Raw genomic sequence first — 15,538 nt, forward strand, 5'->3', positions numbered from 1 at the left:
CTGACATCAATGCAAATGCAGTCCAAAATCACATCAAACACCTTTCATCAAAGCAGTATCGTGCCTTTAAAACTCACTTCACTGTGATGAACAATTTGAAGTAAGAAGTTTAACAACAGGTTGAAACAGAGTGGAGAACACRGTTGTTTTAATGTTGTTTCAAAGCCAAACACAACGAAACGGACAGCGCTTTCAAATGCGACGATTCATTCACAACACCCATATGCATGTTGGAGCGAAGGCTTATGAGCCCAWGCCAAAAATAACTGAACTGAACTGAACTGAATTAAAATTATGCTTGTGCCGTTATACAATACATAGCCTACTGCATATTACGCACGGCAGAGAAACATACAACTAAACTGATTTAATTTGAGTAATCACCTTTGACTATGGATATATCATTATGCATACTGGATGGACTGGTTACCTTATGCTACGCTCCACGATGTCTATCAATGAGTCTGGGGGAGGACGTATAGCCCCAGGCCATGCTTTTGGTTCATTGATTGTGCAGGGTGGCGTACTGTTAGCTAACAATTATAGTGAATTTGTAATTGTACTTGTACTCTCTCTCCTTTATTCCGTTCTCGAGCACTCAGAGRGGCTGTCAACAGTTTAGTGAAATATGTTTTGTTATTAAAAGATGTTACTATCAATGTTCCTGAACGTAATTGACTTGGTTTCCCACTGGTTAGCTGCAGGAACAAGGTTGAAGAGCCCATGGCATACAGAGTTTGGACAGAAAATCACCTGTCTGGCAATGGGAGCCTCTCAAACAGTGGTTGATGTGTGGAGGGAAATAAGTCCTGTTATATTTATTTTCAGCTGCTCATATTAATCACAGCTCCGCTATGATATCTAAGTAGCCTACCAGGCATTATTAAAAACGGACCGCTGTTTGCACCTTTCATGAAAATCACCTTCCGGGTTTTAAAACCATGGAAAACAACAAAACTATGTTTAAACTAGTCTGAAGAGAATGGAAATTCACATGAGCACCACAATGCCTATTCCACCCATGCTCTACCAAGGTTTTCCAGCTACTATGGTAGCTACCCTATGTTGGTCAATTGTACTTCAAACAATGTACAGTTGAAGTCGGAAGTTTACATACGCCTTAGCCAAATACATTTAAACTCAGTTTTTCACAATTCCTGACATTTAATCCTAGTAAAAAGTCCCTGTCTTAGGTCAGTTAGGATCACCACTTTATTTTAAGAATGTGAAATGTCAGAATAATAGTAGAGAGAATGATTTATTTCAGCTTTTATTTCTTTCATCACATTCCCAGTGGGTCAGAAGTTTACATACACTCTGTTAGTATTTGGTAGCATTGCCTGTAAATTGTTTAACTTGGGTCAAACGTTTCGGGTAGCATTCCACAAGCTTCCATTAATAAGTTGGGTGAATTTTGGCCCATTCCTCCTGACAGAGCTTGTGCTAACTGAAAGTCAGGTCTTGTAGGACTCCCTTGCTCGCACACGCTTTTTCAGTTCTGCCCACAACATTTTCTTATAGGATTGAGGTCAGGGCCTTGTGAATGGCCACTCCAATAACCTTGACTTGTTTGTCCTCAAGCCCCATTGCCCCACAAACTTGGAAGTAATGCTTGGGGTCATTGGTCCATTTTGGAAGACCCATTGTGAACCAAGGCTTTAAACTTCCTGACTGACTGTCTGAGGATATCTGCTTCTAATCAAATTCACCACATAATTTCCTGCCTCATGATGCATCTATTTTATGATAGTGCACGCAGTCCTCCTGCAGCAAAGCACCCCCACAACATGATGCTGCCACCCCCACTGCTTCACGGTTGAGATGGTGTTCTTCGGCTTGCAAGCCTCCCTTTTTCCTTCAAACACAACAATGGTCATTATGCCAAAGAGTTCTATTTTTTGTACGAATCTTTGTCCCCAGTGCAGTTTGCAAACCGTAGTCTTGGCTTTTTTTATGGCGGTTTTGGAGTAAAGTGGCTTCTTCCTTGCTGAGGGCGGCCTTTCAAGCCTATGATCGATCATAAGGACTCGTTTACTGTGGATATAGATATGTTTGTACCTGTTTCCTTCCAGCCATCTTCACCATGGTCCTTTGCTTGTTGTTTCTGGGGATTGATTTTGCAGCATTTTCGGCACGCAAAGTACGTTCATGTCTAGGAGATCAAGAGCACAGTCGTCCTTCTCGAGCGGGTATGACGGCTGCGTGGTCCTCGGTGTTTTAACTGTGTAGGTAGCTATTGTTTGTAGATGAATAATGTGGTAAAATTCAGGCTTGGAATTTGCGTCTCCGGATGAACGCAAGAGTTTGTGGAGTCTAACAAATTTCTTTTCTGGAGGTTCTTGGCTGATTTCTTTTGATTTTCCCATATGATGTAAGCAACAAGAGGCACTGAGTTTTTTAAGGTAGGCCTTTGACAAATACATCAAGGTACAATCCTCTCAATGACTCTAACAATGATGTAATTGAGCGGCTATCAGAACCTTCTAAGTCATAACAAATCATTTTCCTGGTATTTCCGGCAAGCTCTGTAAAAGATGCACATCAACCTTCAGTGTAATGTAAAGCTTCTGACCCACGTCATGTATTGTGAATACAGTGGAATTATAGCAGTTGAAATAAATCTGTCTGTTGAAACAATTGTGAGTAAAAATATATGTGTTCATGCCAGAACAGTAGATGTCGCCCTTTAACCGAGTCTTGGTGCAAAAGTCTGGGATAGTTGTGTACAAGAAATTTTGTGGAGTGGTTGAAAATGAGTTTTGAATGACTGCCAAACCTAGGTGTTATGAAACTTCCGACTTCAAACTGTAAATATATAACACTGCGTTCAAAAAAATCTTAGTAAAGGGAACGAGACTTAAACAACACAACTGATGATACTCACAAGTGGCACAAATTGCAGCACTTCTGTGAAATCAAAACTGTCCACGTCTAAGTGAAGCCAACCACTGAGTTGAATCAGAAGTTAAAATTTCCTGACAGCTGGAGCTGTTAGTGGAAATGGAATAGACAAAAGGTGGAAATTATAGGCAATAGCAAGACAAGATGTAAGTGCCAAGACCCAATAAAGGAGTGAGTTACTGCAGGTGGTGACCACAGACCAACTTCTCAGTCCTATGCTTCCTGGCTGATGTTGATTTTTGGCTCACTTTGAATGCTGGCGGTGGTTTCACTCAGTGGTAGCATGAGACGGAGTCTACAACCCACACAAGTGGCTCAGGTAGTGCAGCTCATCCACAGGAATGGAACTCAAATGCGAGCTGTGGCAAGAAGGTTTGCTGTGTCTGTCAAGCGTGAGTGTCGCAGAGCATGGAGGCGCTACCCAGGAGACAGGCCAAGTACATCAAGGAAGACGTGGAGGAAGGCCGTAGGAGGGCAAACAACCCAGAGCAGGACCGCTACCTCGAAGCACTTTTGCAAGGCAGGAGCACTGGCAAAATGACTTCCAGGCAAAGGCCACAAATGTGCATGGTGTTGCATGTGTTGCTCAACGGTCAGAAACAGACTCCATGAGGTGGTATGAGGGCCCGACGTCCACAGGTGGGGGTTGTGCTTACAGCCCAACACCGTGCAGGACGTTTGGCATTTGCCAGAGAACACCAAGATTGGCAAATTCGCCATTGGCGCCCTGTGCTCTTCACAGATGAAAGCAGGTTCACACTGAGCACATGAGCACATGTGACAGACGTGACAGAGTCTGGAGACGCGTGGAGAACGTTCTGCTGCCTGCAACATCCTCCAGCATGACCGGTTTGGCGGTGGGTCAGTCATGGTGTGGGGTGGCATTTCTTTGTGGGGCCGCACAGCCCTCCATGTGCTCGCCAGAGGTAGCCCATGAACCTGCAATTAGGTACCGAGATGAGATCCTCAGACCCCTTGTGAGACCATATGCTGACACATGCACATTTGTGGCCTGCTGGAGGTCATTTTGCATTTTCGTAGCCTAGCAAGACTGTGGCATGCGTCTTTAYACTTTTTGTATTTAAATTAATTTAACCTTTATTGGACTAGGCAAGTCAGTTCAGAACAAATTCATATTTACAATGACGGCCTACCAAAAGGCCTCCTGCGGGAACGGGGTCTGGGATTAAAGAGAAAAACATAAAGAGAGACCTAAGACAACAACATAGCAAGGCAGCAACACATGAAAACACAGCATGGTAGCAGCACAACATGACAACAACATGGCAGCAACACAACATGGTATAAACATTATTGGGCACAGACAACAGCACAAAGGGCAAGAAGGTAGAGACAACAATACATCACGTGAAGCAGCCACAACTTTCAGTAACAGTGTCCATGATTGAGAATTTGAATGAATAGAGAGAGATAAAACTGTCCAGTTTGAGTGKTTTTTGYAGCTGGTTCTAGGCGCTAGCTGCAGSGAACTGAAAAGAGGAGTGATCCCCTCTGCTGCGYGCTGTAAACCGGACACACTGAAACAGCCCAACTGATGTTGAATTCACTGACACTAGCGCATCAGGCTGTAATTTCATTAAAGTAGATGCATCAACTGTTGACTCATTTAAACTCGCTTGTGTCCTATTCGGCCCGCGGGGCCTGTTAGCCACGTTATGACTGACGTGTGATCATCACCCCCTTGCTAGTCTGATTGTATTGACATTTACAGCCTTAGTTAAAGTCGTCCATGTTCATAAAAATATTGAGTAATTGTAAGTGAACCATTTCATCACGAATGTGTTGAGGCAGCAAAACAAGTTATGATTTACAACCTGATAGCAATATGTTTTAGGGACTGCCAAGAAATATATTGGTGAATTATATTAATCATGCATTGAAAGGCATCCATCTATTCTGCCAACTATGCCTTAGTGTACATCAAGGACTGTTGAGTCACACAGAAACAATTTTTTAAAACCTCCTTGATAAAGTTGGTTGTTGAAGCATGAACTGGAAATACGATATCTTGGACTGATATTAAGGAATGTGCTCGGTATATAGACATAGCGGGAGCCTTTACAGAGGGTAAGTGCTGTAAGTACTGTTTACAGAGGGTTAGACTCTCAGTTATCATAGAGTCATGATAACTGGGAGTCTAACCAGGGTTGTTATCCCATCACATGTCCTCATAAAATGCCTGAAAACACATCACATCCCAGAAGACAAACCGATTTAAAATAACCTGATGTTTTCATTTATCATTTTTTATTTAAATGTTCTTTATGGGTTTTTTTTCAGGAGAGTTTGAACATGAGTTTGGACCACAAGTCTCAGATTTTCCAGAATTTAAACGGAGCAATCGGTGAGTTACCACAGCAAGCCTTTATTAGGGGAGAATGGGGTATGTTGTGCCGTGTTTTATGTTCAGCATCGCTCCGTCAAGGGAAAAATTGTGTTCTTTCTAACAGTGATATCTACATATATTTCATGATGTTGTGTTATCCCTGGAAATAATCAGAATTCATTTAAACATAACAGTTTTGTTTCTTGGCACAACACAACCCGGGTATGGGGTACGTTTAGAACAGGGACCGGGTAAGTTGAGCCATCACTGGGTAAGTGGGTGATGGTGTCTTGTGATGGTGCTGGCAGGATAAAGTTTAATTCATGGAATGGGGGTGTGCTATATTGTATATCTTAAATGTATGCCTACATTCTGATGTAGATCTCTCTGTTCAATATCACTTAACCTTCCATTTCTTGTCCAGTTGTCTCGGACAGGGATGTTATTTTGATGTGCCAATTCGTAGACAAGTTATCTGCATTTGACGTTAGTAAGCTCATGAAACTGGTCTGGGAGATTTTTTGATATGTTTATCAAGCTCAGACTCCATGTCATCAGATCTTGTGTTCCTCTGCTGCTCTGTCACAGCCTCTCTTCACAAAGCTCCTTGTTTTACGTTTGTATACGCGGGGCATGATGATGTCTGCCCCAAGGCCGTTGGCTCAACTTACGATGATGTCTGCTCTGTACCAATACATATGCTCCATCTTGAGTTCATATACGTGACACATTGCAACATGCATATCATATCATGCATAAAACTGACAGAATGTAATCATMATTTGTATGGGGTATGTTGGCCATTGGCTCAATTTACCCCGTGGCCATTGGCCCAACTCTCCCGTGGCGCCTGGGCTCAATTATACCTCCGTGGCCATTTGGTCTCACATCTACCCCGATCGCCCATATGGTAACTATACGTTGGCCGAGTTGGGCTCGACGTTACACCGTGGCCATTCGGCTCTCTTATAGCTTACCACCGTGGCCATTGGCTCCACTTACCCCCCCGTGGGCCATCTGGCTCACCCAACACCCGTGCTTCTGCGCCAGGCATCTGGGCATCTCACACTTACCTGCCAAGGCTGCGCTTACACCCTCGGTTCGCGTCAACCTACGTGCCATGGCGCACATATCAGCTCCAATGCTTTCAGCACTACTCCATGGCCATGTGGATCGTACTAGCCAGGACCACCTACCGCTGGCATTTGCGCTCAATTTAGCCCCATGGCCTATTGGCTCCACTTCCCGTGGTTGCATGCCATTGGCTCAACTTACCTTCGTGGCCATTGGCTCCACCTTACCCCGCGTGGCCATTGGCATCAATTTTACCCGCATTGGCCATATTGGCTCTCCATTTACTCCCGCAGACGGCCATCTGGCCTCCACTTACTCCTATGGCCATTGGTTCAACTTTACTCCATGGCCCCATTCTGACTTCAATCTTTACCCCATTGGGCATTGGCTCACTTCCACTCCCGTGGCCATTTGGTTTAATTTACCCCGGGGGCATGGTCCTTTCGAACTATATCGGGCGCCGTGGCTCACATTCGGCTCCACTGACCCCGGCATTCGGCCCATTGGGCTCAACTTTACCCCGGTGGGCCATTCTGGTCCTCAACTCTACCCCCGTGCCATATGGTTCAAACGTGTACCCTATGGCCAAATTTTGGCCTAACTTACTCCATGGCCATTGTTTTCAAACTTTACTCATGGCCATTGGCTCCAGCTTACCCCGTGACCATTGGCTCAACTTACCCCGTGGCCATTGGCTCCACTTACCCCGTGGCCATTGGCTCAACTTACTCCATGGCCATTGACTCCACTTACCCCGTGGCCATTGGCTCAACTTACCCCGTGGCCATTGGCTCAACTTACCCCGTGGCCATTGGCTCCACTTACTGCATGCCATTGGCTCCACTTACCCCAATTTATTTGTCACATACACATGGTTAGCAGATGTTAGTGATGTCTGTTTAACAGTCTGATGCCCTTGAGATAGACTGAAAAACAGCTTCTATTAGCCCACACAGCTACAAGGATGACCTGTCATGGTTTACAACCTCCTATTGTAGGTTATGGAGACCCCAACTGATTTACAAAATATTTGACTTTGGTAAAAAACAAGCATGATAAAACCTTTTACACAGTGCATTCAGAAAGTATTCAGGTGCTGTGACTTTTTCCACATTTTGTTAAATTAAAGCCTAATTGAAATTAAAGCCTAAAATTGATTACATTTATATTTATTTCTGATCAATCTACACACAATACCCCATAATGACAAGGTGAAATCAGTAAAAAAAAAAAATTTTTAGCAAATGTAATAATAATAAATAAAAGAAATACCTTATTTTACATAAGTATTCAGACCCTTTGCTATGCCACTCGAAATGGAGCTCAGGTGCTTCCTGTTTCCATTGATCATCCTTGAGATGTTTCTACAACTTAATTGGAGTCCACCTGTGGTAAATTCAACTGATTGGACATGTTTTGGAAAGGCACACACCTGTCTATAGAAGGTCCCACCGTTGACAGTGCATGTCAGAGCAAAAACCAAGCCATGAGGTCGAAAGAATTGTCCGTAGAGCTCCGAGACAGGATTGTGTAGAGCCATAGATCTTGGGAAGGGTACCAAAACATTTCTGCACCATTGAAGGTCCCCAAGAACACAGTGGCCTCCATCATTCTTAAATGGAAGAAGTTTGGAACCACCAAGACTCTTCCTAGAGCTGGCTGCCCTGCGAATGTCACTCTGGCAGAGATCCAGAGTTTCTCTGTGGAGATTGGAGAACCTTCCAGAAGGACAACCGTCCCTGCAGCACTCCACCAATCAGGCCTTTATGGTAGAGTGGCCAGATGGAAGCCACTCCTCAGTAAAAGGCACATGACAGCCCGCTTGGAGTTTGCCAAAAGGCACCTAAAAGGACTCTCAGATCATGAACTCTTTGTCCTGAATGCCAAGCATCACATATCTGGAGGGAACCAGGCACCATCCCTACAGTGAATCATGGTGGTGGCAGAGTCATGCTGTGGCAATGTTTTTTCAGCGGCAGGGACTTGGAGACTAGTCAGAATTGAGCGAAAGATGAACAGATCGAAGTACAGAGAGATCCTTGATAAAAACCTGCTTTCAAGTGCTAAGGACCTCAGCCTGGGGCAAAGTTTCACCTTCCAACAGGACAATGACCCTAAGCACACAGCCAAGACAACGCAGGAATGGCTTCGGGACAAGTCTCTGAATGTCCTTGAGTGGCCCATCCAGAGCCCGGACTTGAACCCGATCGAACATCTCTGGAGAGACCTGAAAATAGCTGTGCAGCAATGCTCCCCATACAACCTGACAGAGCTTGAGAGGATCTGCAGAGAAGAATGGGAGAAACTCCCCAAATGCAGGTGTGCCAAGTTTGTAGCATCATACCCAAGAAGACTCGAGGCTGTAATCGCTGCCAAAGGTGTATTTTTTTTATTTTTATAAAATTGCAAAAATGTATAAAAACGTTTTTTGCTTTGTCATTTTGGGGTATTGTGATGTCATTATGGGGTATTGTGTGTAGATTGATGAGGAGGAAAAACTATTTAATCCATTTTAGAATAAGGAGGTAACAACAAAATGCGTATTAAGTCAAGGGGTCTGAATACTTTCCGAATGCACTCATTTGGCTTGGTGAAAATCTWTTTTTTTTTTTTTAGCTTACAACTTTTTCCATGTGGTTTTCTCCTTCACAGACCTCATGAAACGATGACCTCTTCCTAAATATTTGGTCAAATTATACATGTWGTGTGTGGTTTCCTTTAAACAATGGGTGGCTCAACTACCACTTTGGCTCGTTTTACCCCTCTATCCCCTAAACCGCTTCCCAGAGTCTCGGTGTCTTATCTCCAGCTGATGAAAATAAAACTCAGGAAAACTATTTATAGATTTTGGAATTGTACCAATCTGTAAAAACAACTTTTATCATTTTCACGACCTTATTCACAGAGAGAGACTACATTTAATAGACAGCTACTGAGTTCTGTTTTTGCCTGTGACTGTTTATTTTGCCAAAGAGCCAAAGAGCCAGACAGAATCCAGACAGAGCCTTGTGACAGCCAGCCTTGTGACAGCCAGATAAATAAAGGGTTGGGATTATGTTTAGATACGGTAAGGCCCTACCCCAGTAGCCAGCATAATACACCCTGTTCTTCTGTCTCTCCATAAAGACGAAGTTCTTCTGAAGTTTGGAACGGAGAGAGTACGAGTCAGAAACACCGTGTACGACACACTGCCAGTGGTCGTCCATGGAAACGCCAACACCAAAGTGAGTAAGACATTATTAATGTTTGAACATGCTGGAATCGTAAACGGTTTAATCCACTGTCCATGTGGTCTGAAGTACAGGATCCATGACCCCCATGTCAGAAAACTTTATGATCACTGATTTCTGGAGAAACAAAACCAAGCCTTGTGTGAATTTACTGTCAGTGTTTCACTTTGCTTAATTTGGTTAGAAATGATAAGAATGCACCCCCCCCCCATCCCCGGGCTGCCTGGAAGGGCTTGTGGAGGTCAGACCAACTTTTCTGAGTTCCTGTCCAATAGCTGTGCTGAACATCTCGATAGAGGGACTTCTGCAGGATTGCTAGCGTTGGAGGAATGATTGGGACTCTTTAAGAACTCTGGTTGTGCGGGGGAACTTCAATGGAATCCAGCCAACATTTGGTGTCACTCCCTCCTCATCTCTACCTCCTCACTCCCTTCTCTCACTACATCCCTCTCCTCCGTCACTACATCCCTCTCCCTCCCCATCCTACTCACCTTCTTCTCACTACATCCTCTTGAATCACATCCTCCCTCTTCCCCCTCCCTTCCATCCATCCAACCCTCTCTCTCTCCTCTCCACCCCTCTCTCAATTTAACCTCTCCTCCTCCTCATCCATCTCTCCCTCTGTCCACCCCCTTTCTCTCCCTCTCCGTCCCCCCCCTTCTCCTCCCTCCGTCCACTCCCCCTTCTCCCTCCTCCTCCGTCCATCCCCCCTTCTCCAGTCCCTCATCCATCCATCCCCCCTTCTCCAGTCCTCCATCCATCCATCCCCCTTCTCCCTCCTCCATCCGTCCATTCCTTCTCCCCTCCTTCCCTCTGGTCCATCCCCCTTTCTCCCTCCCTCCCTCCCTCTGCCTCCACCCCTTCTCCCTCCTCCCTCCTCCCTCTCTCCCCTCCCCCCATCCGTCCATCCCCCCTTCTCCTCCCCCCTCCTCCTCCCTCCTTTCTCCCTCCTCCATCCGTCCATCCCCCCTCCTCCTCCTCCTCCCTCCTCTGCCCTCTGTCCATCCCCGCCTTCTCCCTCCCTCGCGCCCCTCTCCTCCTCCATCCCTCCCCCGTCCATCCCCCCTTCTCCCTCCCTCCGTCCGTCCATACCCCCTCTCTCCCTCCTCCCTCCCTCCTCCCTCCCTCCCTCCCTCCCTCCCTCCTCTCCCTCCCTCCTCCCTCCCCCCTCCCCTCCTCCCTCTTCCCATCCCCCCTTCTCCCTCCCTCCCTCTGTCCCGCCCCCTTCTCCTCCGTCCATCCCCTTCTCCCTCCCTCCCAATCCATTCCATCCCCCCCTTCTCCCCCTCCCTCCATACCGTCCATCCCCCCTTCTCCCTCCTCCCCCTCCCCCCCCCGCGCTCCATCCCCCCCTTCCCGTCCCCCCCCCGCCCCCCCTTCTCCCCGTCCATCCCCCCCACCCTCCCCCTCGTTCCCCCCCGTATCCCTTCCCTGTCACCCCCTAGTACTTATAACACTGGGTCAGTGGAGTCCATAGCAGGATGTCTGGTAAATTCAGAAATCATTCTCCTGGGAGACTCTTCTATACCTCCTAGTCTTTCCTCACAGCTGACAGTAATCATTCTCCTGGGGCTTGCACCGAGTCTGGAACAGCAGAACCCAGAACATCTCTACCCAAGCTATAAGACTGCTAAATAGTCTGCGTAGCTATTGGTTAACCTATTTACCTATATGCATTGACTCTTTTTGCACTAATTCTTTAGACTGATCACTTTATCCTACCTATGTAGATATCTACCTCAATTACCTTGTTCCCCTCACATTGACTCTCTATTGGTACGGGCCTGATGAAGTGCATGCCAGCCTGGGCAGACGTGTCATCAATACAGAACCTTATAATTGTACAGCAGCCGTGACGAACGGAGGGGTGCGGCAGGTAGCCTAGTGGTTAGAGCGTTGGACTTGTAACTGAAAGGTTGGCAAGATCGAAAGGTTGCAAGATCCGAATCACTGAGCTGACAAGGTAAAAATCTGTCGTTCTGCCCCTGAAAAAGGCAGTTAACCCACTGTTCATAGCCGTCAATGTAAATAAGAACTTTTCTTAACTGACTTGCCTAGTTAAATAAAGGTCAAATAAATAAAAAAGTAGCTTTTGAGAACAGTGAGTTATTAAGGTCAGGTTAAGGCCTGGTTAATGGACTATCTTAACAACCTGTCAAAAGTTAACGGCAAGGATTAACACAAGTTTATCTGGTTCAATAAAGTCTAGCTTTAGTTGCATCTGAAAGACATCTGTTGTGTGGTTGTTTGTCGTCAGGCGGTTAGAGCGGAGAATCCATGGCTTACAATGATTAGAAACACACGCTCGTACACACACACACACACACACACACACACACACCACACACACAACACACAACACACACACACACACACACACACACACACATACCACACACACACACCACACACACACACACTTCACCTCCAACAGTTCTATTATGTACCATCTCCAGATAATCTGTTGTTTAAGCCAAGAATGATCCCAACACTAGTGCTGTCGTCAAAATGCTCCCCGTGTGTGTGTGTTTTGCTCTGGGATATCTATGATTGTATGATGATGAATTTGCACTCTGGGGTTCAAACTGCTGTCAGATAGACACTAGTGAGTAGGCAGAATAATACACTCCCTTTAGGAAGGGTATATTTAAGGCTTAATTCCTCCTCTTCCCTCTCCTCCTCTTCCCTCTCCTCCTCTTCTCCTCTCCTTCTCTTCCTCTCCTTTCCCCCTCTCCTCCTCCTCTTCTCCTCTCTTCTCTTCCCTCTCCTTCTATTCCTCTCCTTTCCCCCTTCCTCCTCCTTTCTCCTCCTTCTCTCCCTCCTTCTCTCCTCCTTCCTTATCCTCTTCCTTCTCTTACCTCCTTCTCTTATCCTCTCTTCCTTTCCTCCTCTCTTCTCCTCTCCAACAATGTCATTGTAAATACAACCCATAATTATGTTTATTTATTTTCCCTTACGTTAGCTCCTATAGAAACATGTTGAATACACTGAAGCTAAACCTGCTTAGCTGCTAGTTATCCTATCTATACAATATGACCTGCCTAGCTACTAGTGATCTATCTATACAGTATGACCTGCCTAGCTGCTAGTGATCTATCTATACAATATGACCTGCCTAGCTGCTAGTGGATCTATCTATACAGTAAGTCCTGCCTAGCTGCTAGTGATCTATCTATACAATATGACCTGCCTAGTGCTAGTGATCTATCTATACAGTATGACCTGCCTAGCTGCTATTATCTATCTATACAGTATGACCTACCCTAGCTGCTAGTGATCCATCTATAACAGTATGACCTGCCTAGCTGGCTAGTGATCTATCTATACAGTATGACCTGCCTAGCTGCTAGTTATCTATCTATACAGTATGACCTGCCTAGCTGCTAGTGATCTCTATCTATACATATGACCTGCCCTAGCTGCTAGTGATCTAATCTATACAGTATGACCTGCCTAGCTGCTTAGTGATCTATCTATACCAATATTGACCTGCCTAGCTGCTAGTTATCTATCTATACAGTATGACCTGCCTAGCTGCTAGTTATCTAATCTATACATATGACCTGCCCTAGCTGCTAGTGATCTATCTATACATATGACCTGCTAGCTGCTAGTTATCTATCTATACAGTTATGACCTGCCTAGCTGCTAAGTGATACTATCTATGACAATATGACCTGCCTAGCTGCTAGTTATCTATCTATACAATATGACCTGCCTAGCTGCTAGTGATCCATCTATAACAATATGACTGCCTAGCTGCTAGTGATCTATCATTACAATATGACTCCTAGCTGCTCGTGATTGACTTCAGAAGGGAGAATAATTACTCCTCTCCTGTGACCCTGTCCTGTGACCTCTCAGTCCAGACGGACATTCCTACAGACCCTACGGTGCTCTGCTCAGAAGTAGTGTACTGTGTAGGAATAGAGTGGCAGTTTGGATGCTGACCTATTGAACTTACTACCACAGTAAATCACTAGTAAACACAGAACTACCACACAACACGCCTGTGGAATATACTGTTCTCTTAATACTATATGAACTTTGTTGCAAAAGGACAAATCAACAATAGCATGAGAGGATAAGAGAAGGGAGGAGAGAGAGAAGAGGAGGAATAAGAGAGAGAGAGGAAGAAGAAGGAGGAGATAGAGAGAAGGAGCCGAGAAGGGAGGATAAGAAGAAGGAGGGAAGAGAAGGAGAGGATATAGAGAAGGAGGGAAGAGAAGGAGAGGATAGCAATGACAATGGGGATAAGAGAAGGAAGGGAAGAAGAAGGAGAGTATAAGAGAAGGAGGGAAGAGAAGGAGGGAAGAGAGGGAGGAAAGAAAGAAGGAGGGAAGAGAAGGGAGAGGATAAGATAAGGAGGGAAGAGAAGGAGAGGATAAGAGAAGGAGAGGCTAAGAGAAGGAGGGATAAGAGAAGGAGGGAAGAGAATGAGAGGATAAGAGAAGGAGAGGATAAGAGAAGGAGATGATAAGAAAGGAGCGGGAGAGAAGGAGAAAGGGGTAAGAGAAGGAGAGGATAAGAGAAGGAGCGGGAGGGAGAAGGAGAGGGTAAGATAAGGAGAGGGTCATAGAGCAGAGGAAGAGGGTAAGAGAAGAGAGGGTAAGAAAGGAGAGAATAAGGAGAGGAGGAAGAAAAGGATGGATAAAGAGAAGGAGGGAAGAGAAGGAAGGAGTAAGAGAAGGAGGGAAGAGAAGGAGAAGGATAAGAGCAAGGAGGGGAGAGGAGAAGGAGCGGAAGGAGGAGAAGGAGGGAGAAGGGTAAGAGAAGATCGGAGGAGAAGGAGAGGAAGTAAGGACAGTGAAGGGGTAAGAGAAGGAGAGGTGTAAAGAAGGAGGTTTAAGAAGAAGGCAGGGTCGAAGAGAAGGAGTGGATTTAAAAGAAGGAGGGAAGAGAGATAGCGAGTGATGGATTAAGACAGGAGGGAAGAGAGGAGAGGATAAAGAAGAGCGGAGGGAGGACCGAGCGAGAAAGGAGAGGATGATAGGAAGGAGGAATCAGGGAGCTGATGGAAGGCAGAAGCTGGACGTGGTATCAGTAAGAGAAGCGAGAGGCGTAAGAGAAGGAGACGGAGGCGTATAAGAGAAGGTAGATGTAAGTGGTACGCAGAGGAGGGAAACGTCAATGAAGTAGTAGGAGTAAAGAGATAGGACGTGGTAGAAGAGAGGGAGGAGGTGAAGAGAATGGTAGGAAAGAGAAGGAGGAAGTAGATGGAAGAAAGAGCAATGGCGAGATGCGATAAAGAATGGTGAAGCTGGGGAGTAGAGGGAGGTTAGCAGGGAGGATGAGAAGTGAGAGGTATAAGATAGAGAGGAGAGGGTAAGAGAAGGAGAGGATAAGGAATGAGTGAAGAGAGGAGAGGGTAAGAGAAGGAGGAGAGAGAGAGAGGATTAAGAGAAGGAGAGGATAAACCGAGAGGAGGGAAGAGAAGGAGAGGGTGGAGGAGCACGTGACAGGCGCTATGTAGGAAGAGGAGGGCGAGGAGAATGAAGGAGGAAGAGAAGGAGTGGGAGGAGAAGGAGGGAAGAGAAGGAAGAGGATAGAAAGAGGAGAGGAACGGAGGTGAGAGTGAGAGGATACAGACAGTGGCAGATGTAAGAGAAGGGCGGGAGGAAAGGAGGAAGAGAAGGACGGGAAGAGAACAGGGAGGGATAGCATGACAATTGGAATAAGAGAAGGAGGGCAAGAGAAGGAGAGCATAGAGAAAGGAGCGGGAAGTGAGAGAAGAGGAAGGAAGGAGAGGAAGGCATGACAATGGGGGATAAGAGAAGGAGGAGAGAAGGAGAAGGATAAGAGAAGGAAGCGGGAAGAGAGGAGGGAAGAGAAGGAGAGGATAGCCATGACAATGGCCGTTTGTGATTTCATGATCTATTGTTCTTATACTTTCATTTCCAGATGTTTGAAACTATCATGGGGAACGCTAACATCTCCCAAAACTCTCTGGAACTATGAGAGAGCTGGCGGCGTTCTCTGTGAGACA

At 45.8% G+C, this 15,538-nt stretch overlaps 1 protein-coding gene across 1 annotated transcript in view; it reads left to right on the forward strand.

Moving 5' to 3' along the window:
• The first annotated feature begins 3,309 nt into the window (after positions 1-3,309).
• The window catches only part of LOC112072373 (procollagen-lysine,2-oxoglutarate 5-dioxygenase 2-like), a 62,328-nt gene continuing 50,099 nt past the window's right edge, over positions 3,310-15,538 (forward strand). The window contains 3 exon segments of the mRNA XM_070439775.1: positions 3,310-3,375; positions 5,203-5,266; positions 9,449-9,546. Of these exon segments, the coding sequence (XP_070295876.1) occupies positions 3,310-3,375; positions 5,203-5,266; positions 9,449-9,546 (228 nt within the window).

This window comes from Salvelinus sp. IW2-2015, unplaced genomic scaffold, assembly GCF_002910315.2.
Source record: "Salvelinus sp. IW2-2015 unplaced genomic scaffold, ASM291031v2 Un_scaffold1906, whole genome shotgun sequence".
NCBI lineage: Eukaryota > Metazoa > Chordata > Actinopteri > Salmoniformes > Salmonidae > Salvelinus > Salvelinus sp. IW2-2015.